Source organism: Lycorma delicatula, chromosome 1 (genome assembly GCF_047948215.1).
Source record: "Lycorma delicatula isolate Av1 chromosome 1, ASM4794821v1, whole genome shotgun sequence".
NCBI classification, from domain to species: domain Eukaryota; kingdom Metazoa; phylum Arthropoda; class Insecta; order Hemiptera; family Fulgoridae; genus Lycorma; species Lycorma delicatula.
Window position 1 is genome coordinate 24204193 of NC_134455.1, and position 26095 is coordinate 24230287.

Consider the following 26095-nt stretch of genomic DNA (forward strand, 5'->3'; position numbering starts at 1 on the left):
CTCCATTAACAGTTAGATTGTCATGCATTAGTATTATGAGAGTAATAAATTGTTGTCAACTTTTGTTCATTTCGTTTGAAATTTAAACAAACATACTATTCAAGGCATTGACAAACAGTTGAACTTTAAAATGAGACAAAGATAATAATGGCACCAAGTGAAGTCTTGTTACAGTATATAATTTTATATATAAAATTTATTTATTTGTATTCATGAAAAAATATATACCTGTAAAAGCTGTTCCTGACAGTTGTTCAGCATATAGTCCATATGGACATTGCTGAGGATTGTTTTGTCCTTGTGGAAGAGCTCCTGGACAGCGAGGATCCTCAGAACTGAACTCATTTCCAAATCCAGAGAGATACTAAAACAAACAATATATTCCTTGGATTATAGCAAAATGCAATAAACATGAACATCAACAATATTCCATTATTTTTTTGTACTAATATACCACCAATAAATGTATATGTGTATCAGAATGAAATATTTATTTACAAAATCTATGCCCATGCACAATGAATAATATACATACTCTAAACTTAACTGAAAAAGGTAAAATTTTCATTTGTTTATTGTTAAAAATTTACTGGTGAAAACCATCAAAACATATTTATCAATAAAATAGGTTAAGTTAGTTAATAGTTAAAAATTTAATGTATTTTATTTAAAAATATTTGTTCACCAATTTGTCACTATCAATAGATTTATTACTATCCTATCATAGTATACCATTGTATTCCATTTACCTTTTCTTATTTGATATCTATCTATACAAATAGAAATATATATGCAAATAGTTGTAGTATTTATGATAATTAAGAATACTTTTTTTATATGTGTTATTTTCTTCTTATAAAAAATGAACTAATTGAAAATTTTATTTTTGTAAAATAAGCAATAACAGAAAATTTTTCTTTTTAAACTATTTACTTGAAACATACAATATTATGAAGTTAAGTAATGCTAAAAAAAAAATGAAAATAATCTATCAAGGTGAATATCAGTCCTGATTTTTTTATTTAACTTTGAGCCCAGCAAATATTTGTATCTCCTTTCTTTGGCCTTTCTATATACTCTTTAAAATACCTTCTTTATTTACCATTTGTTCTTCAGATTATCTTCACTGATACTTTACAAATGATTTCTTTTATATGACACTCTTCTTCCACTTCTTTTATTTCTAATTTTGATGCAGTTTTTTTTAATTGTACAGTGGCGAACAAATTAATCCGAACATAGTATTTTTAACAGAAAATTTTATTTTTAAAAGAAAAAATGTTTAATAATCAAACTTACTCAAATTTAATAGTTCATGTGTCCTCCTTTGTTTTTGATTATCTCATTAATTCTCTTTAACATTGATCCCACTAAGGTAGAACAATGATTTTTGATTTCTTCATCTCAAAACCAAACCTGTATCACTGAACTAATAAAGTCAGTTTTTGTGCTGCAATTCATTTTCCCAAGTCTTCCTTTTTTAGTACGGCCCATAAATTTTCAATGCGATTCAGGTCAAGGGCGTTCCCTGGCCACAAGAGCACTCAATTTTTTTGGTTTTTGAAGAACTCCTTTGCTTTCTTAGATGTGTGACATGGTGCAAGATCCTGTTGGAAAATGAGTTCTGGGTTCTTCTGCATCAATAGGGCTATTTTTCTTTGGTATATGTTAATGTATTGGTCTGATTTCATCATCTCATCCACAGGCATAAGTGCTCCTGGCCCTTCATGTGAAAAACATCTTTTTGGCTGGGTGTTTGTGAGCTTGTTGCAGGTGTGCTGGCGCAGTAGTCTTCTCATCTGCTTACTTATAAATGTAGGCTACTCTCTCCCCTTGGACAAACAAATGAGTCTCATCTGAAAAAATAACTTTTTTCACATCTCAATAATCCATTCTTTATGTTCCTTTGCCCATTAAAATCTTTTTGTCTTCATCACATCCTTCTCACTGCCAACAATCTTCTATGAACTGTCATATCAGAAACATTAAAGTAAACAGCTGACAATCATAGATTAATTTTGGTTTTACTTATTAGTAATTGATCCTGTGTAGGTGTGGTTTTGTTTTGCTGTCCATATTTTCCTCTTCTCTTTGGAGAGACAGAACCTGTTTCTTTAAATCTTTTCATGATTTCATTTACAGTACCTAACTCCCCCACACTACACCCACTGGCAATCTGTCTTTGAATCATTTGTTTGTGTTGAGACAGAGCAACAATTTTTGACAGCTTTTGTGGGGTTATATCTATTGTATTAACTAGAAACGGATAACAAACGTATAATAGAAACTCACGAGGTCACCAAAAACTAATTGGTAATGAATTATAAAAGCACAAAAACCAGTAATTCTGTTTGTATATGAATTAACAACATAACCGAAAACTCCAAACAGCAACCAGTCTGCCACAGAATGAAAATTTCCTACAACAGAACAAAAATTCCCTTTATTCAGATTAATTTGTTCGCTATTGTAAATAAAATCATTTACAAATGAAATCTATTAACTGGAATTCAACTTCCAGGCCCTTACTTTTCTTTCTCATTTCCCATTCTAAATTTTGCAATCTGTGGTCTCTCTCTAAACCAATTTCTTGTCTAATGTGTCATCCAGTGAGCTCTCCTGTTGTGGTATCTCTTAAGAAATAATAAATAACAGTCTTTCTTTTTAAATTAACTTTTCATAAATGTTGCGATTTTGCTACCAATCCTGGTCTACATTTTTAATTTCTTATAACATATACTAATATACCTAAAATACTCTTACTTCAGCAACTCTTTTGTATATGCACTTCCATTTTATTAATTTTTTGGCTCAATTCTTATTCTGTAGCAATTTAAATCCCTTTGTTAATTCCTTCTCTCCTTTGCTGTCCTTAACTTTTTATTCTCTGTCTTTCTCTCTCTCTCACTCCATTTAATTCTATCCAGACACCAATATTTCAATATTATTTTCCATTATATATAAACTACTTCTTCCAAATTTTCATTTAATGTTTTTATATTCATAATTGCCATCTTCATTTTCCCTTCTTTCATCCCTCTCATCTATTCTTCATCTGTTGATTTCTTTTTCCTCTGATATCACCTACCTTTTGTAATACCATCACCTGGGTCAGCAACTTTATGTCCCTGAGGTATACAACAATTTAAGATAATGCTGTAGTCTTTTCTTCTTGAATCATTTCATTTATACCATACAGACTAATGAGCTCATAACATTCATTAGTTGTTTTTGCAATATAAAATTAAAAGTAAAAGTCAGAGGCTCTATGTTTCAGTCTTATTCTTCTTAGCATTCTACTCCATTCTGCAATATCAAGTCCTCTTTCAAGATTTATAAATCCAAGTGCACAACTTTTTTTTTTTTTATTCCCTCTTAAAGTTGATTGGAGAGCGAAAATCCCCTCTCATATTTTCATGCTCTTTTATTGAGACTAAATTAGTCTTCATCAAGTAACCTTTCTTCCAATTAATTCTATTTTATTGTTCTACAAATTATTCAAATAAGTAATTTGAAAGCATGAAATGATAAACTTACAGTGCAGAAGTTCTTACATTTATCTATAGCATTTTTTTACAGTGGAAAAAAATAATATTTTTAGTATAGAGCATATATATATATATATATATACACACTTTTTTCAAACTGCACAATCATTCAAATGACATATAACCAAATTCCTTTGGTCTATTCTTGTTTAAACGTTTCAGAGCCCATCCAGTTTAGGCTGTAGTAAAGTCTACTTTCAAATTATCAGGTTTTTTCTTTATGAAGTCTGCAACCTTTTAACTCTTTTTCACTTTATCTTTTTTTATCCAGATCGTCAATCTGGATATCTGGTAATATTAGTTTTTGGTAACATTCCTAACAAAATTTATCTTTTTAACTATAAGCTGCATTTATATTTCCTGTAATTATTGTTTTTAGTTCACAACATCTTACCTTCAATCAGCTTTTGTTTGTTACTTTACAATTCCTATAAATGTCAATTCTTTTAAGTTAATACAACTTTCAGTCAATTTTCATCATCAATTATTTTTATTTTTCTGCATTCATCCAATAGATCTGGTATATTTTTCACAATACAATGTTTTCTTCAAATTACTACTTTTCTACCCAAGTACATCATCATTCTTTAATATTTTCTTTTTCAAATTCATCCAATCATTTTCACTGCGTGCTTTTAGAAACTTCTTTCACTCCATGATTCTAGACATAAATTAAAATTAGGTTTAAATTTTAATCTCATCTTTCCTTTAAACCTGTAGTATTCTTTTTTTTAGTTTTTTTATTAATTTTGTAATTTTTATCATACACTTTATCATTACTAAAATCCATCTCTATTATTTGCTCTTGGGTACATTTTACAATTATAATGTTCTTTAAATATCTTTAACTAATTATTATATATGAATAGTTTATCAAATACTACATCTGTCTCCTGGCCTGACCTATGAGTATCTTTATTTTATGTTTTTTTTCTAAAAAAAGGTGTTAACAAGACTTGATAAACATGAAATCAGAAAAAGATATATCTAATAGAAATACTAGAATCCAGCTATATTGAGGTATTTGGTGAAATTCCAAACCTTCAAATATCTAATTTACATTTTCATGGGAAGGAAAAGGAATTATTTAATAGTAAAAACAATTTTTAATTCAAAAGCTGCATCCTATTTTAAAATAGGTTCAAAGGCATTTAAATCTGAATTTTGCAATATTTTTCTAACTTTGGCCTGCCTATTACAGTAAGAATAAATTGTAAATTATCAACATTTATTAATATGAATCATACAGTATTCTTTTTTAATTCATTTAATTTTCTGTTAACTAGTTTTTTAGTGTTTCTGTGAATTATAAAATAAAACTGCGATGACACACATTGTAAAATTATTTAAATCAAATATGCATTCCCTTGCATTATAACTGCTGAAATTGAGATATGAAATAATAATTAATATACGTAATGTGTGGATGCAATTGTGTTGGCTTGTCAATTCATATGATATTTGAGAAATTTTTAGATACCTTGTGCAAATTTCTTAATTTTAAACTGGTAGATATCTGTATAATGCATGTATTCATAACTTGTTACATCCATGGATCACTTTAGGATATATTGTTTATTAAATATAAAACAGAATGGTAGCCAGGGACAGTACTAAATACTACTAGGATTAACTGGTTGTGTATTGTTTAAGTTAAACGAGATATAGAAGCTAAGCCCCTTTCATTCATGTTGAAAAAGTATAATTAATGTTAATAGCTAGGAAATTGTTTAGAGTTAAATATTGCAATCATTAAACAAAATAACCATAATAATATTACATATTATTATTTATATGAACCTACAAAAACAAATCTATAATTAACATCATACATTTGTTATCCTCTTTAAAGGAATAAGTTGATTGTTAACTCTAATTAATTTTTCAATTAACATCATTATGTGTATGTATCCATCAGTTTAAATAAGATATCTTACCAATTCTATTTAAGAAAAACTCTTTCACAAGAATTCCAAGATTGAAAATGCTTTTTTTATTTCTACTTAACCTCATCTTAAAGTCTTCATGATATTCTCATGAGTAAGATATGATGATCCCATAACATTTCTCCATTTGATTTTTCTCTTAATTTACACTACACCTTGAATACGCAATAAATATGACAATAATTTATAAAATATAAACAAGGTAAATTATATATTTTTGAAAAGCATTATTCTGAAGACCTAAATATTCATGAAAATACTAAAACTTATTTTACTGTATGTGCTTTCTAATCCACTATAAGGTGGGTTTTTTAATGCCATAATTGTAATTTTGTCGGTGACCTGACACATTCACAAGTCAGTCCCAAGAATGGTGTAGCTATTCTTATAAATAACAAATATCTCTTGCCAAGCTTACTAGGGAAGTGATGTGTAAAGAGGATTCCTTTTGCCTTTTTCACTGAGATAAATATATTGTTAAATATTAGCCTAATAAGCTCACTTAAATGCAAATGATAGACACCCTATAAATGATATCTTCATTCTGTTAACCATAATGACTATTGTTCAACATAGAAAAAACAACTCTGATTAGTGCTTTCTATACCGCAGGTGCTTTACATGCATTACAATAATAAGAAAGAGTGGAACAGATTAGTAAATCTTTATTTCGTGAAACAGTGTGTACATACCCTGTTTCAAATTAGTAAATGGGACTTTTTCAGGAATAAAATCAAATCTGAAATTAGATAATTCTAAAAGTCAATTCTTTCACATTTGGTGAAAAGATGATCACATTTCAAAATATTTAAGAGATAAATACAAATTGTATTTTCAATGGGCAGTTAACCAGGTAGATAACGTACCAAATACAGGAATGATTGCAATAGAGAGTAGACCCCAAAATAAGTGGTACCATTAAACCAAATTATAAAAAGTTGACATACTGCACACTTAAAAGTAATTTTCTTTCCAATGAAAGATTATGCAAAATTTAAGGGACTGTAAAATAGTCTTTTTTGAAGTAATAATTTTTAATGAAGGTTAATAATTGTGTCTTTTCTATATTTAAAATCCATCCATATTTAAAAAAAGTTTCATAATAACCTCGCTAATATTTGTAATACATGAAACAACAAGAGAATGAGAAAACATGACTTTCTCGCAGTAGTTGTTTCATGTGGGCATTTACTTTATTGTATATAGAATAGAGATTATTGCCGACATGGTCATCCTCTTCTATATCACATTAGTCTCTGCAATGATTTTATAAACTATGTGTAATCAAAGATATACGATCAGTATTGACTTCCTTAGCAGCACTATTGGCTTGTCTATTAGCAGGAATTCCAATATATTAGCTTTCTGGACTCCATAAAAGAATGTAGGAGCATTATGCCATGCATATCTGATATAATAGCCCATGTAGAAAATATATTCCATAGTAATAGCAGAATAATTGAACTGAACTGGACTCTGATGGTGTGCTTCAAAAAAACATTATAAATTCAAGTCAGTCATTGAGACAAGTATAATAAAAATAGTTGGTTCTTTGAAAAAATAAAATATATAAGCATTGTAACCAATAGAGTGTACACTACGAACCAGACCACCCGTTTATGTTTATCAGTGTAAGTTACATCAGTTGGATTTATCTTTTATAAAATACTACAAAATTTCCAATGAAATACCAGTTTTTATATAATTTAGTGTATTTTGCCATTTAAAGATGAAATTTTCCATGGAAGAAAAATTCATCAACAATATTTTGAGGTAATAAGTACAGCATATATACTGAAGACTTGAACAACAATTGAAGAAGTATATTCTTTTCCAAAAGAAATCATAAAACTAAAAAATCTAAAAATAAAATTATATATATATATATATATATATAAAACCCGACTTCAATGATTCTATAACTTTAGAATTTTTTAAGTTTGCACCAAATAAAAGGACACCAACTATTTAACTCTTAATCTGGGGCTGACTAACCAAAATTTAAAAAAAGAGAAAGTATTATTTTTTACTATTTAATGAACTTTTTTGATGATGATTTAAAACATTATTTTTAATTTATTAAAACTATTTTTAGTTTTCATTTTGTTTAAGATAGAGGTAGGCACACAAAGTAAAACTATCTGAAAGAAAAGAAGTGCAAGGTCAAGAACAAGTGTTTTTTTTTTCATCAAAATATGAAAATTAGTACAAAGAAATGATATAAAGAGATTGCATCATTGCTCTATGCGATGTTAGAATATATATATGATACTGTACCAAAGTTTCCAAGTAATTGTGTATAACCATTGTGGAAAAGGAATATGATATCAGATTGATATTAGAATGTATATACAATTACGGTATAGTAATGCAACACAAAGCTATCGGTGAAAAAATTTAATTGTGTATTTGATCATAAAATTTTTCATTTAAAAATTTCCCAAGTAATTGCTAAAAAGAAACTTCCTAATTTCCATAAGTTCTTCTTCAAAATAAAAAGAAAAAAATCATCAGTTATTCCATTTCCTAAAAGTCTTGAACAATATTGTTAACAATTCAGTTTATAATAAATAAATTTTTTGAAATTGGCTACTGCCTTTTTGATTTTAAAGTTGCAAATTTGATTCCTTTATTCAAATTTGGTGACAAAATATAGATTTTCATGTGATTTTTAAAGTTGTTCACCAGCTATTTAAAAAATAGACAACATTTCTTTACCTTAGTTGAAAAAAACTAGCAAAAAATATTTAACAGTATTTCAACTGCCTCAGGAACCTCTTTTGTCACCAGTACTATTTCTAATTTATATTAATTAGAAAATTTACTTAAATTAATCTTGGTAGGATTTAATATTATTTCATTTGCTAATGACACCACATTGATCTTCTTGGGAAGGCGTTACTTATAATTTTTAAATAGGACTTATGAATGAAATCATGGCTTAGTCAGCATAATCCCACTCTGAATTACAAGAAAAGTGTATTCATGGCCTTTTCTCCAAATAAAAATGGGCAACCGCTAGTAAAAAATGGTTTTCATAAAATGATATAAGAATCCGTTCATCCACATGTGCGAGAGTAACTAACCAAAATATTTATTTATCAAAACACAGATCACATATCACGCATTTGTTCCTCTTTAGAGAGAGTAAAAAAAGTCAAATACTTAGGAATTTTCAGACCCATACCTAATATCAGATATGCACATTAAAAACTTGAGTCAATTTTTAAATTTTATAATATCAATGGACTGAAAGATAAAAATATAATTAAAATAATTTATTCTGCATATTCACAATCTGTACTCCAAAATGGAATATGGGCGTGGAGTAGTGCTTTAGACATGCACCTTAATAAAACATTTATAATACAAAAGAGTATAAATAAGCACTTTATAGACAAAGATTTTATCACAGCAAGAAACCTTTTAATGAGTTTAGTATTATGATCATCAAACAACTTTATTTTAAAAAAATGTTTATAAATGAACATTTGTAATACATATTTTTAATACATAATTTATGCTCTTTAAATGTGTTTATAATACACATTTTTAATGCTCATTCTACCATATACAATTTACAAACTTTATCTAACTATATTATTCCTCGCAATGATTTAATTGTTTCAAGAAGACAATTTTCTTACATTTATAACAACTTAGTACATCTTATTTCAGAGCAATTGAAAAAAAAAAATTACGAATCTCTTGTTAAATTGTGGAATGGGTTAAATGTAACAATACTTTCTCAATACCATATTAATTAACCCTCTTGCAAGCTGTAAGTATTTGCACAGATAACAACAATAATTTTATGCACTTATACCAATATAATATTTATATTAATTCTATTTATTTATATTATTGATTTTATTTATGTTTATGTCAACATTCTTTTACATGATTTGCTATGCAAAAATAGATAAATCATCTCTTTTAATTGTACTTGATCTAAACAATAACCGAATCAGTAATAGTAATTTTTTTCTTTTTTGTAAAGTATATACTTGCTTTTCTTTTTTTGTTAATTGAATTATACTCGTTGCTGGCACTCAAGCTTTGCTTTGCTAGCAATGCTCATATTGTCAAATAAATTATTTTCAATATTATTTTCTATGTTGTTATAACATTCTGTTAATTGTTGTGCGTGATATAATTGTACATGTTGTAAAATATGGCCAATAAATAAATAAAATTCGCTTATGGATTAAATTGAGAATTTTCATTTTTTAATTAAAAATCAGTTAACTATAAAAGATATGTTAAAAGTGATAACCAGTAATCTTTAAATGTTACAGTTTTTTTAAAAACTTATCAAGATCTAGAAAACACAACGAGGTGTGATATATTACAATTTATATGATAGCTACTGTTTTAAATGACCACTAAGTTCAAATAAAACACCTTTAAAATATACTGAAAAATCACCATCTCTGAAGAACCAGTGTACAATACAGTAAGAAATCATAAGGTGCAGTGCATAATAAAAAAACCAAACCTCTATAAACAAAAACTACAACATTAGGAATAATTAAACCAGAATAGATTTTAACATTTTCGACAATTGAGTCATTATTTAGTTTATAAGTCATAGTTTTTGAATGGTGTCATTATTCAGAGTGCTCTCACTATTTGATACAGATTTATTTAGTTCAGAACTTCAGGTTGTTGTGTGCAATAATTTTCTTGGAAAAACTATTTCATTTGCTTGTAAAGTGACAGTGTACATATACATGTTAATTTCTTAGTTCACCTGGCCAGTATACACTATTAATTAGAACCCAATAACAAATGTTGACTGCGAAACAGAAAAAAGAAATTGGTAGCGCAAAAATTTAACCGGTTCCGATAAGCCCTGATCCATACTACTTAATGCATGGTAAGAGGCAAGTAAAACCTGGCAATCACACGACCTATAATATCCAGTAGCTTCTTCATGGTCTTTTTTTTTTTGAATGATTTATTCACCATATAAGCTTAAAGCTTGTGCATGGGAGTTTGAAATGGAAATTCTGTAGCCTACTGAAAAATACCATATCTGACTGGGATTAATAGATATTTATCTATTAATATAATAATGTAAGTTAAATAGAGATAATCTTCTGTTTCAAAGGATTTGTTTTTGTGTGTGTAAAATATCTGTGGTAAATACATTGCATGCAAATGCACCATACTTGTAAACATGATGTATTTTGAGGTATAATTAATGCTATAATAAAATTATTTTAACATATAATTTATATTTCAAAATTTTTAAATAATAATTTTGTTGCTTCCACATGTTTACCCTCGACATCTCAGTAGGGTGAGACCACATGTAACATTTGAAAGAAAACAAACTTAAATTAATTCAATTTTTCAGAAAAAAAGTTCCTTCTGTTAAATATTTGTAATATAACATAAACTATAAGTAAATAAGATGGCTTAAAGCCAAAACCAGTTCTTTTTTCATGACCTTGTTTATTAAATCAACAAAATATAACCATATAACAAAGTCATAAAATATAAAATACAAATGCACATTACACACTTTCTTCAATGTATTCATTTAGTTTGAATAACTCATATGATTATATTTTAATAACAAAAACAAGTAAATTCATGGAAAAAAAGGTAAATAAACAATCTCCAGAAAACAATTTTACGGCTACAGCATCAGCAAAATAATACGTAATTTTTTTAAAAAATACAGCAGCTGTAAAATTAAAAAGATCTAAAAAACAATTAAAGAATTCGATAGTTTTTTTTTTCTGAATATCCGCCAAGCAAAATGGAGTTTTTTCAGCAAGTCGGTCTCTTTCTGCAATCTTATATACTCTGAAAACAACCAGTTTGATTTCTTTTTCGGCCAGTCAAAATATTACTCGTTATAATTTATTCTAACTTTATCATAATTTAGTAAGTTTTTTTTTTAATTTGAAGTCGACTACAGTCTCATAAAATAATTGGCATAACATTATAACGGTTGAATTAAAAACTCCTTCTTTATTGATATCGATTAAAAATATAAAACAGATAAATTAAATTGCGTTATACATACTTACATAGAAATGTACCCAGCTGTTCAAGTTAGAGTACAAAAGACCAAGAGGGAATAAATCGAATGAAAAAAATCAAAGTACTTATTGCAAGTTATTGAGTTTTCCAGTGTAATATTAATAATTTTATTTTTTGATAAAAGCTATTGGAAAGTTTCATGCAAACACCTTCTGCAAATGACGAACAACGTGATTTTAAAACGTTTCCGCAAAAGTAAAATTGATTGCAAAGTTAATTCGTTTGTCTTAATATAGCAATAAAATTTAAATCAGTATACTTCTGAGGGAAGCCCTGGTGAAAACATTGTCGTGGTAGATGTTTAGCATGCTTAAACCTTTCTGAAACCCTCTCACTAACATGTGGTTAAAAATATGTGGTTTGGGAAATAAAGATATTAAACTTTTACTTTTTAAACTTAAAGTGGAAGGATTCGGTAAGCGTTGGTGATTTGTTCGTTGCAATCGTTTTTAATCCCCTCATAATTAATACAAATGGTGTAATGTTTATGTAATTTCCAGGCAGATAATTCCACAACTGAATTTTTTAATAATCCTAGGTCATTAGTTCATCAAGGAAAACCTAAGTATAGAAAATATTTGAAAATTCTGAATTGAATTTGTTGTTAAACCTTAAAGAAAATATCAAAAATGTTAAACTTATTTTTAATTTATTTAAACAAATAAGTAGACTGATTTATTGAATCTTTCCATCAATAATTTATTTATTACCTTTAATATATAAATACTATTTTTTATCGTATACTGTTTTGAACATCTAATTTTAAAAATCAGATGTAGACATTATGACTTCCTTGTACGCATATTAAATTACATATGCACATTTTTTGCTGAACTTCATTTAAACTTATTTCATTTGTAAGTAAGATACGATCCTCCAATTCTTTAGTAAAGTGGACAGTTACACAACTGATAAAATATTAGTTTTTATTAACATCAGATATTTATACAATTATTAATTCAACAATCTTACCTGAAATATTAGGACAGAGTAAAAGTCTCTTTATTACTCTTTAAATAAATCTAAGTCTTATATTTATCTAATACTACGTGTTTTTAAATTATTATTATGTAACCACCAACAAAATGAAAACAAAACCGAAACAGGAGAAGGTTACTAAACTTTGTAGCTATATTTATTATCAAGTAGACTGAAAAAAATGCATAAATAGAAGAACAAAATGTATTTATTCAGGAGAAATGGAGAACAAAATAAGTGTTATCTATTCACGTATATCATATTTCATTAATATATATATATATATATATATATATATATATATCCTTTTTTTTTTCATTAATTCAATGAAAATAAAAACAAAACTGAAAAAGGTTACTCAATTTTTGGTTTATATTTTTAACATGTTTTTATTGATTTTAAAATGAGTATAGTGGTTAGGGTTTTTGTCTTTGTATATTTATTCTGAATTTATAACATTTGTTGCTACAGTTTGTGAGGTGTAAGAGAAAACGTGTCCGATCCGTAACCATGCACGCATTAAATGAATCCGACTTCATACACATATATTTTTCTTAACTTTATTTTTAATTTAAATAAATTGATTTATTATTTATTATTATTTTTTTTTTTTTTACAATCAGAGGTTAATAATTATTAATAAATCAATACATTTAAATTTTAAAAAAAAGTTAAAAAGATATGTATATGAAGTGGGATTCGACCAGATATCCCTTCTCCTTGTAATCTAAACATTAATTAAAATTTTATTTGGCTATAACTGGAACAAATGAAAATAAGTACCACTTATGATAGACAAATCATTGAAAAGCTTTCAACAGGGCTTATTACTACAGTTATAAAAAAGTCCAAAATCAAAATATTTGAAAATTGAAACCCGCTTTATTTACAGGTCTGACTGTATACACAGTTTTGGCCCAGTCTATTTATTGTAATCAAAAGGGAATGTGCACAACCCACAATTAGATATTAAACAGTCCTAAAATAAAATTTCAACATTCTATGGCTAATCGTTTTTGAGTTACGCAATATACACGCCGTAACTAGTGAAACTGGATTCAGGGATGGTGAAAATGGATATTTCCGTTAAAATCTGAAAACCGAAATTTTTCGCGATACAATACTTCCTTTAGTTCGTAAAAGGAAGTAAAAACATTGTTTTTACTTCCTGTAAAAAACATTTAACGTTTCATTCGAATCAGATTTTCAGATTATCCTTTTGGGAAATTTTGGATTAATTTTTTTCTTAATTCTGTTTTCTAAATGGCAATGATGGTTAATTTTTTATGCTACCGTAAATAGTTATTATTGGTGCCTCTTATTTTTAAACGGCAAAGTGTATTTTTTCAGTTCAATCAGTTTACTTAAATAATGAATAATGTGTATGTATACTTCTGATACAAGACTGCAAAACATATATTTAAAATTCTTTTTCAAATACTTTTATTCGATACCCCACTTGAGTTCTAATTTTTTTTTATGCTTAGAGAAATTGGTATCTACCAAATAAATTTCCACTATCCAAATAACCTATATTACCTGCGCTATAAAGCTCGTTTAATACCTGCGTCATGAAAATCACGGAACTATTATAATTAAATAAGGAACTTATTTATGAAAATATTTTACTTTTTTCATAAAAAGAATATTATTTTTGTTTGAAATTTTTACTAATAAAAAAATTGCTATTGCTTTGGTTTAAAGTTCAGACAAATTCCTTTAGAAAAATTTGTCGAAAACCTATCTTCTCTTATAAGGGCTGAGAAACTAAGTAAATGGCTTGTTGTTTACAAAAATTGCTATATAATTTTCAAGAAACGGCAATTAGTATTTTTCACTTCAATCCAAAGTTTACTTTTAAATACTTTAAAAAATGGTTTCTTTCAAAAAATTAAAAAACTACACTTTATAAAATAAGGAGACAGATAATGAATTTGCTACGGAAAAATTTTCTAGCAAACCGACATCACTTTGACATCCATGTTAGTCCTATTATGAACCTAAACGGCCTAAATAAATTTTTTTTCTGAAATTTCAAAAAAAAAACAAAACAAATTTTAAAAGAGCAGCAGTATATTATTAATATATTACAACACGCACCAAAATTTAAACTACCGCTCTCTTTTTCTTCTGGCAAAAGCGACCTACTTCAATAATGGTGCTTTCATTCGTAAGAAGAAAAACAAAGGCTTTAATAGAAGCACATTCAATCAAAAATTTAAAATGAAAATCATATTTAGATTAGATAAAGTACAAGTGTTTGTCTTCATCAGAAGATTACAATTAAATGTTTTAAGTTAAAAATTAATGAGTTGCAATCGGTTAATATAATATTAATATAATTTCATATAATTAATTATATTTAATATAATGCATACTTATATGCAGTATAATGAAGTAATAAATTTTTTAATTTATTTTATTTATTTTTTTTTAAGGTGTTTATTAAGTCCAAGTCCGCATCTGCAAATTAAAGAAGTGCAATTTACACACCACATACGCACGGTTCAATTATACATAAATTCGTGTATTTTGAACACGATAGTTTTTTTAATGAATCAGTTTATACGATAATTGATTACATTTGTAAAAAGAATAATATAATTATAATTTTCCATCTTTTATTATTTTCGCAGGAACTGCGTGAAAATGTTTTACAGATAACTTTTCATTATAATTCTGTGCTATGAAAAAGTAAAAAGATATGAGAATTGTAAGAATTTTACCTTTAACTTCGAAGACATAGTAGAAGTCGTAGCGGCATAACAATCGATTCTGCTTACGCAACTTTAAAAACACTACAAGATATTCTTTAGGAGGGGAAATTTTAACTTCTGACATTGAACGATTAAGAACTGGTTATTTGTATATAAATGTTCTCGTAACCACACAAATAGCATAGGAAAACCAATCGTTTAGAAAAGTGTCATTCAAATATAAACCTAGAATATATATATATATATTATATTCCTTTTTTAATAATTTTCAAGTTTAATGGAAAACCAACCGTTTAAAAAAATTATCGTTTAAATATAAACTAAGAATATTAAATATAAATATAAGAAATAGATTACACTGAAGTTTTTCAACGAATAAAAGTCACAACCACAAACACAACAACAAAAATAATAACAATAAAACAAAACTAAAGCATACGGAAAAAAATTCCCACAGTAAAATTTAAAAATTCAAAAAACATTGCCAATAACGATGAATATTAATGGGAAGAAAAACATGCAGTCCAAGGCTGTTTTGAAGTGTGATAACTGCGTATCTGGTACGGACTCTGATCTCAGAGTTAAAATTTAAATTCCGATTGTTTCAAATGATGTGTCAACTGTACACAGAATGCCGACCGCAAAAAAATCGACCCTATTGTAATAAAATTTACCTCACCTACAATTAAAAATGGATGGATTATGGCGGCTAAGAAGAAGACAGATCTAACATCCACCGAAATATAGAACAAACTTCCAAATTCTAATGTATATATCAATGTGCATCTTTCACAAAGAGATTTAAGAAGGAAAAATAAATTGACCTTTGTATGGACACGTGATTGTAAAATGTTTGTAGAAAATTCAGCAATAAACAGAATTCTGAACAACGATGACTTGAAGATTTTCGCTGTTTAATATATCCGCTAGATTTGTATTATTTTTTATACAATTTTGGGAAGGGATTCTTGTGTTCTTTTTTGTGTTTGTTCTGTTTTTATCCGAAGTTTTTTTATCTTTTTATTTTATTTTTTTGTTGCAACTCAGTATGAAACATGTAAATAATTTTGATAAAGTGATTCATCTTGAGTGTAATGATACACTGGAGATTGATGTCACATTTAGTTTTAAACCTGATCTTTATATGGAGAGGGAATGTAGTTCTTCAATATCTTACATATGAATATACGTAATATCAATAAAAATTTTGATGAATTTATATGTACAGTACAAAATTGTAAAATTCCTTTTGATGTTATTATATTAACTAAAACATGAATTATAAATGACAATGAATGTATTCATAGTTTATATTGTTATTCGATCATAAAAAAATTAGGCAGTTTCTCTCTTTTTCTGTTTAGCCTCCGGAACCTCCGTAAAGTATTACTTCAGAGAATGATATGTATGAATGTAAATGAAGTGTAGTTTTGTACAGTCTCTCGACAGTTCCTGAGATGTGTAGTTAATTGAAACCCAACCACCAAAGAACACCGGTTCCACGATCTAGTACTCAAATCCGTATGAAATTAACTGCCTTTATTAGGATTTGAACCTTAAAACTCTCGACTTCGAAATCAAGGCAATTAGAAATTAGGCAATTTGAATAAATGTAACAGTTTGTGTGTTTATTAACATAACATGTTGATAAAACACATAGTGATAACATTAGTGTTGATAAAATTCATTATGAAATAAATGAAACTAATAATATCGTTCTAAATTTAGTAAGGTTAAAGTTTAGCACATTTATTGTGATACATAGGTCTCCGTTCACTGTAATTGAAACTTTCTTAAATAGTTAGATATATATCTGAGAAATATAAATAGTAATAATAATAGTTTTAATTGGAGATCTAAATATTCACCTTAATCAGAATAAAAATATTACAAATGAATATCATACATAGTCTGTTACAATTGAATGGTTTTGAATCTTACATTAACAAACCGATTACAGTAAATAATATTTCTTGTACTTGTATTGACCATTTAATTGTAAGGAATGTCAGTTTTGAATCAGAAAACATAGTGGAATCAATCTTAAAAACAAATATGACTGATCATTTTTGTACTGCTCTTCACATCGGTTACGCGGGTTTAGCTTATGATCTCCCGTTACCGACAACAACATGCTTAAAAAAATTAAATAATAATTTTAAAAATGAAAGATGGGATTCTTTTACCGACTTAATCTTGGATTTCGACTTTGGAATTACTTACTACTGCTTTAATTGACAAATAATTATCAAACCATATAAAAACTACGACTGATGTAAAAAATATCTCTAATAAAAATAGACCTAGAGAAATGAATTTCTGTTGGATTAATAAATTCCATAAGAAAGCCGGAAAAAATGTATAAAATTTTTGGAGTCAACTTTTTAATACCACATTTAAAGATAAATACATTAAGTTTAGAAACCTTCTTAATAAGTTTGGCTAACTAAATTATTATGATCAAAAATTCCTACCACGTAAGGGTAATAAAAACACTTGAGAAAATTTGAGAATGCAGTAATGAGACGCTTAATATTAAACATATTCCTCAGCGTATAGATATTGATCCAATGTTTTAAATGAACATTTTACACAAGTCAGGAAAAATTATGTTACTAAATTTTTAAGCGATATTTCAAATGATCTATTAGATATTAGCCACCCTGATCCTACAAATACTGGTGACTATTTGACTTGATTCTTCTTACGTTCCACTGATGTAAATTAAGTGATTCAGTTGATTTATTCCCTTTCCCATAAAAAAGGAAATAAATAAGAAAATTATGACTGTTTTGAAGTAATATTTCTTACAAGCAACATAAAACTTAAAAATTAAATAATAAAAACGTCTTATTTCGTCTATTAAAGAAATAGCATTTTTGAAGATGCTTGGTGAAACTTTTCATTGTCTTTACCAGCTTATGAAGTTAATTTTATCAATAAATCAGGGAATTAAACGTGTACAGTAATAATAGATTATAGTGAACATTCTTTTGATTCTGGAACGAATCTCACAAATGCAATAGTTTTACACGTTTTGTGTTCACCTTTCAAACCTTTATCTTCACTAATACGAAAATAGGACTCCTGCGCCACGAACCGTTAAAGGATTTCCGTCACGTGGTGGTTGCCGTCTTTGACCGGTAAATTTAAAATTCAACTGCCAACTTCTAAATCCCCTTTTCCCTGTGGGAAATTCCACTTTCTCTCATGACGTTGCCAATCTAATTATTTTTTTATACTTTAGATATTAATCATTTATTTTATTTAATTAAGTTAATATTTCAAAGGTTATTATTACATCAGTTGTTGTTGGACGTCACAGGTGAGCGGGAGAATTAAATAGGAATCTCTCCTAAAAGTACATAACTGACATATGCCATTAAACCATTATAAAGGAAGAACAAGTATAAGCAACTAGTGTTTACGAAACAAATTTTTACATAAATTATGTGAAACTATATAAAACTAGTGTTCCTCACTACAGCAGTATATTAATGCTGAGAAAAGACAGTATCTTCAGCATTGCCAGTAAAGTACAAATGTTAGATCAGATAACTTAAATGATGGTTTAGTAGTTACAAGTCTGCAAAATTTGGGTTCTTTACTTACTTAATTTGGAATTTTTTTTAACTTTTGATCATTGATTATCATGTATTTCTTAGTGCTGAATCTGAAAATAACCTTAATTTTTTTCCATCACGTCAGAAGTTTTCACAAATTGCAAATTTCAAAATTTTAAAAAAGTTAAAAAATTGCAAAAATGTGGTACAATAAAAGATATAATTTTTTTTTATAATAAATTAATATAATGTATTCACATTTTTGGATAATACTATGTATTCTTATAGCTAAGTCTCAAACCAAATTGTTTAGTTCAGACTGTGAATAAAGATCGGATGCACAGTTATCTCCAGGTTCGTACTCCTCATTGTTATCTTCATTTAAATCACTTGTGGAACCATATATTCAAGTAAATGTTTTGGTGGAACTGGCACTGGTATGTCTGGACCATGAGGAACCAGCCATAAAGCAGATGTTATATTTCGATAGGTGATTCTATTTTTATTTTTCAAATTGAAACCATGAACACCAGTCGAAGAAAAGCAACAATTATAGGTGTGAGTTCATGGCTGTCGCCACACCAATGGAACTCCAAATCTGAACCCTTTTTGTTCCCCCTTTGACCACCATCCATGAAGTGTGATTTTCAAACTAAACGATTTGGTTTGAGACTTACATCTGACCAAAGGAAATTCAGAATTGCTTGACTTAAGGCTTAAAGAGAAGAACACGCTAGCAGCTGCAACCTCATTTTCCTGGTTCAGGTACAGAGAAAAGGATTTTCTTTCACATTTTTCAGAAGAAGGAAAATTAGTCTTCTGCACTGATGTATGTGGACTTTTGACTCAATTTACCATTTCATATGAAAGTACCACTTAGTGACTGTTCATAGATTCGTCCAAAAGAAGCTTCAAAGTTGTCCTTCACAATGGAAATATGTATCTGTCAATACCCATCGGACATTCTGTCTATTTAAAAGAGGGTTATGATAATTTGAAATTCATTCTTGATAAAGTTAAATACGACAATCATAAGTGGATTACGTGCAGAAGTCTCAAAAGAATATTGATATTTCTAGGACAGCAAGGAAGATTCACAAAGTTTCCTTGTTTTTTGGGTGAATGGGGTAGCAGAGACAGAGAAAATCATTGGATAAAGATAGAATGGCCAAAAAGAGCTTCATTAGAACCTAGGATCTAAAATGTACTCTGAAAAGCTCTCATAGATCCGAATAACATTCTCCAGCCACCTCTGCATGCCAAGTTAGGCATGATGAGCAATTCGTCATAGCCTCACCAAAAGAAGTTAAATGTTTTAAATATGTCTGTAACAAATTTGCAGTCTTATCAACTGCCAAACTGAAAGAGGTTGTCTTTATTGGTCCTGACATTAGAAAATTTCTCAAAGATGGTAATTCTGAGATAAAAATTGAAGTTGCAGAAAAAGAAGTTTGGGGAGCCTTTAAAAACGTAGTAACCAAGCTTCTCGGCAATAAGGAGTCAAACTTCAAATCAATCGTTGATAACATGCTGCAGAAGTACAAAAATTTAGGTTGTTCTTGAGCTTTAAGGTTCACCTCGTAAATTCATCTGAGGATTATTTTCCTAAAAATCTGGGTACCATTAGTGAAGAGATGGGTGAGAGATTTCATCAGAACACGAAAGAAATGGAAAGGAGGTATCATGGAAAATGGACTACTATGATGATGGCAGACTATTGCTGGATGTTACACCAAGATGAACCCTATAGATAACAAAGAAGGAAAGCGTGAAGCAGAGTATAAGCTGTCCAAAGAAACTTCGACACATGTTATAAAAATTGTAAGTATTTTACAAGCATAGTCATTACGGGTCGGTGATGAGGGGAGTGGTTTCCAAAAAAATGACAAAACTAACAAAAATTAAATAAATAAATATAATTAGATTAATTTAAAAATGCACTACAACAGATATTAGGCTTATTTTGTGAGAATTTTTATTAGAAATCAAGGGGTCAATGACCCGCCGCCCTCTTGATCAGACCACTTAACTGTTTAGATATAAGAATACACAGTATAAGCCAAAAAAGTGAATACATTATATTAATTTATAAAAAAAAAAAAACATTTTATATCTTTTTTTATTGTACCATACTTTCACAATTTTTCAACTTTTTACAAATTTTGAAATTTGCGAAAAATTCTGACGTGATGGAAAACTTCTGGTTATTTTCGGATTCAACACTAAGAAATACGTAAAAATCAATGGTCAAAAACTAAAAAACACAACCATCGCAGGCTTGTGTAATTATAAGTTTTTTTTTTTTTTGTCTTCAGTAAAAAAAAAAAAAAAAAAAAAAAAAAAAAAAAAAAAAAAAAAAAAAAAAAAAAAATTATAAGTAGTAACTTTAAAATGTTATACACATCATGAAACTATGGATAACTAAATATTTTTCCAGGAGTTATAAAAAATATTGTTAATTTGATATTTAAATATCAAATTAATAATAAAATAAATAATTATAAAAGCAAATAAATAATTAGTAATAAAATAAAAGTATGAAAAGAGAACGAACTAACAAAATTAAATAAAACAATATTACTTCTGTTGTGGTTGCTATCAAACGTATCATCATTTAATGTTTGTTTGTTTGTCCCGTATGCGTTCCTATACCATTCATCGGATTGGGATGAAACTTTCGTGGAGTTGTGCACATGCCCGCGAAGGTTTCTAAATTAGTTTGGACCCGCTAGGGTGCGCTGGAGTCGTGATATTTCGAAAAATTGTATTTACGATCCAATTTGCTAATATTCAGAATATATATATATATTAGTTACGCGAAAAGAAATTATTGCAAAAAATGCAACGGCTAGGTGGCGGTGGGGTCGGGATATTCACAAAACTATATTCAGAATATACATTAGCTACGTGAAAAGAAATATATTTGCAAAAAATGCACCCGCTAGGTGGCGCTGGGATTGATATATTTCGAATAATTGTATTTACGGTCCAATTTGAACCAATCTGGCCCATATTTTTTTTTTTTTAACCTACAGGACCACCGTTAGGTATTGCTTCAAAGGATGGGAGATGAATGATAATTTTTATAGCGTGTGAAAATGCCATGCCTGACCGGGATTCGAACCCGGGACCTCCGGATGAAAGGCTGAGACGCTACCACTCACGCCACGGAGGCCGTTGGCTCATATTCAGAATATGTATTAGTTAACTGAAAAGAAATATTTTTGCGAAAAAGGGAAAGAAGTGATGATAGGAAGAGGGGAGGAGGAAAAAGTGAAAGGTTAAATTTTTTGATATTCTGTAATGTTCAGTTTTTTAATGTTTTATCAAACTTTCCTTTGTGTTCATTTAACCTATACTCAAATCTAGCAATAGCAAAGCATTGCTGAGTCAGGTAGTAACTCATAAAAATTCAATAAATGAATCTTTTATTCAGATCAGTGTATAGTAGTATACTATATTTATTTAAAGTCCAAAAATGGAACTGTCCCGCATTTACCTGAATGGATCAAGGAAAATTGTGGTAAAGTATTGATCAGAACAGGATTACAAAATACACAATTAAATTATAAAACAAAAAACAAATTTGATTAAATTCAGTATTAATTATTTGAAGTATAGGTTGTACAAAAAAGAAAATTGGGTTTTAAAGCTACTTAATAACTCTTAACTTTGATTTACAGTTATGAATCACAAATAAAATTAACGAGTAACTCTCACATCTTTCCCCTACAAGTGTTTAATGTAATCACTTTTCATCATGCGGCACACATCCAACCTATATGAAAGTTTTTCTGGTAATTTAACCAGCTTGTCTGAAGTAATAGCAGCAACAGCTGCTTCAGTCCTGTGCCTCAAATCAGGTAAATCAGTAAGTAGTAGAGACACATACTCATGATCCTTTATAAAACCCCAAAAAAAATTCCACCGCAAACAAGCCCTGTCCTTGGGTCCATGCCAACCGATACAGTGGTTGGAAAAAATGTCATTCAACCAACCTTGTGTAAGGTAATGCTAGTGAGGAGGCACACCATAACTTGTAGCCAAATAAAATTCTCTGATCCATCTTGCATCCCCCAATTCACTACCTGGGAAAGAACCCAATGGGTGACTAACAATTCCACATACATAATAATAACAAATTGTTAATAAAGAGGTTACATGACCGTAATAATTAGTAAAAATATAAATACATGTATAGTGGAAGAATTCATGTGTTAATTGTAATTAAAATTAATTGTTACAGTTTGTGGCACATCCTAATGTTCAACAGTTACTAGCATCAATATGGTATGAAGGTCTTCCAGGTTTTAGAAGAAAAAATATGGTTTTTCAAGCGCTAGAAATAGTTCGAATAGGAATAATGTTTCCATTGTTTTCATTTATGTATATCATTGCTCCTCATTCTGGACCTGGAAAAACTCTAAGGAAACCTTTCATAAAGTTTATTTGCCATTCAGCCTCATACTTTACTTTTTTATGTAAGTAAAATAACTATTATCACTATATTTCTCATTTTTCATACCTTGATCGTATCATAGCATACTTCAAAAACATCTTATGCAATCGCTTTCATTTTTTTTACTAATAATTTGTATGTACTTTCTTAGTTTCATAGAATGGAAGATCAACAAAAGAAAATGAAGCATCTAGTTGTATCAGTTGCTGTTTCTTAAACTAATTTTCGGTTTACTAAAAAACACTTTGAATGAATTAAAAACCAACAGATAGGATATTTGATCCAGCTAACATCAATCCCTTTTTATTTACGGTGTCAGAAATTTTAATTTTCCCTACTGAATGGTGACAGTGCATCAGTGACAAACAATGCCTTACAGAGTTTCTCACAAAAAAACCCAGCCTCCGTAACGTTCAGCCTTATCCAGAAGTCCTGGATTCGAATCTCAGTCTGACATGGCATTTTGCATACACTACAAAATTCCATTTCCATATCAAGCTTATGTGGCGATATCATCAAGCAAAAAAATAAAAAGGATATAATAATTTCTTGCCCTATTTAATAATTTTCTATTTTAATTGTTTGCTCGCCCTATTTAATCGTTTTTGTGGTTATGACACATGTAAAGCCATGTAAATTCAATTGCATTTAATTTAGCCATTTAAATTTGTGATTATGACACGTAAGTTGCAAGCAGGACTAGTCATTTTGCTTTCTTGAGAGTTCAATCATTATAAATTCAGTCCCTGCACAATAGACAGTGTGAAGAAGTCACTTTATCTGATCACCTGCATTTTGGTAGTGTTGGCTTGCTGATTGACAGCAGTATATTTGGCTTGGAGAAAATAAAAATGGGAAACAACTTCACTCTACTTTCTTTATCCTGACATAGGATGCAAGTTATTCTTAGGATGACTATTTATATGTCTCTCTTAGAAATGATTCATGCCTCAAAAGTTAGTACTACTGTTTGATTATGACCCCTAACAACACAACAATAATAATACTGCTTTTTAACAATATCAGTATTTTAATATTTACTGCATAATATATTAATTAAAATTAGCAAATTGTTTATGCAATGAATTACGTTGTTTATTTTACATTAATTCTATAATAAATATATATATATTATTTTTAATCTTTAACAACAAAGTGGTTATAGAGTTGGCTACAATTCATGCCTTTTTCTCAAAAACAGTTCATTCTCAATGAAATGAAAACTGGATTTTCTCATTCTTCTTCTCAATTTCTCATAGATAATACACATACAAAATCGATTTTATCTTCGCAAGCATTAATATAATTTACATCAACAAAACTGCAATTTGCAATTCCGGTTTCAGCAGGAACTGTAGTTTAAAAACACAAATTTTTAAATTAATTAATAAATTTCAAAAAATTCTAAATGTCCAGTGTAAGATGGCAACATCCCTTCCAACATGATACTATGAAGTCTTGGAATTCCTCAAAAAGTAGTATCCTGGAAAATGAAAGGATGTGAAATAAATTTAACACCTCTATGGGTGAAGCTAGGGGTATAACTTCAGGTAAAACCAAGAATACTTTACATACCATTTTAACTAAAATCTACTAAGCAAATATGTTTACTGCTCGCTTTTCAGAAACAAGAATATAAAATCCTTTTTTCAGACAGATGGCAATAAACAAATCTTTTTCTAAATTTGTAGAATAGGCTTCCTGAATAGTATGATAGTCCCTGTTTTGAAGGTATTACAAAACCTGTTAAGCAAACATCAAATAAAACAAAATTTTATATTTATTTTGGTTGTTTGTTCAATAATTATTTTCATAGTTTGACAGTTACAGTTTTCATTATTATAATGTTACTCATAGTTTGTATTGTGCATAGCTTAATATATTCAATGAACAAAGTCGACAGAGACTGCTACAAAACCTTAAAAATCAGCTCCAAAAATACATATCACAATTTTACTAATAAAGAATGAAAACAGTAAACTGACTCATAAGAATAGAGACAACATGTAAATCCAAGCTAAATATTTCAACAAACTGCTAAATTACAAAGAGCCAACACAATTCCTAAACTTCAACATGAACACCCCAGTTACAACACTACCTGAAAACATTAACCCTCCCACAATAAAAGAAGTCTATCAAACACTGGGTGAGATGAAAAATAACAAAGCAGCACGAGATCAAACTTTTGAAGAGATCAAACGGTGGAAACATACAGGAAGATCAGCAAAAATTGCCCTTCATCAACAGCTTGTCAACATCTGGATCAAAGAAGAACTACTGGATTACAGTCATCATCCACCCGCTACACAAAAAATGGGACAAAACAGACCCTAATAATTACAGGGGAATCTCACATCAAGACACAACATGATTCTTTCAAGAATCATCTTCAACAGGATTGGTTAACAACTCAAGAAAGAACTAGGAGAATACCAGGGACGATTCAGACCCTGGAGGAGCTGTCCAGACCGGACCATGAGTCTCAAGCTAATAATGGATTACAACTGGAAGAGAAACAAAGACATGGTGAAACCAATTGTAGAGTTCGAGAAAGTTTATGATTGCATCCACAGAGAATCCCTACTAAAAATTCTAAGACACCTCGGACTACATCCCAAACTAATGAAAATTATAAAACTGATCCTCACAAACACTAAATCAAAGGTAAAATTCAGGAACAAGCTCTCGGAACCATTTGAGATCAAAAGAACTGCGCCAAGACAATGGACTCTTATCACTATTATTCAACTGTACTCTAGAAATGGTAATGAGAGAGTGGCTCAAAAAATGCCCTCCAAAAGTAAAAGCAGGCCGAAAAATCAAA

The 26095-nt window shown here is 28.8% G+C and overlaps 1 protein-coding gene and 1 pseudogene across 1 annotated transcript in view; one reads left to right on the forward strand and one right to left on the reverse strand.

Annotated features, from left to right (window-relative positions):
* The window catches only part of hgo (homogentisate 1,2-dioxygenase), a 53142-nt gene extending 37148 nt beyond the window's left edge, over positions 1–15994 (reverse strand). Inside the window, exons 1-2 of the mRNA XM_075378364.1 lie at positions 15256–15994; positions 229–364 (exon numbers count right to left, since the gene is read on the reverse strand). Coding sequence (XP_075234479.1) covers positions 229–364; positions 15256–15273 — 154 coding nt within the window. The 5' untranslated portion in view covers positions 15274–15994. The remainder of the gene's footprint in view (positions 1–228; positions 365–15255) is intronic.
* A 4552-nt stretch (positions 15995–20546) lies between these two features.
* LOC142317444 (transient receptor potential-gamma protein-like) overlaps positions 20547–26095 on the forward strand; it is a 46900-nt pseudogene continuing 41351 nt past the window's right edge.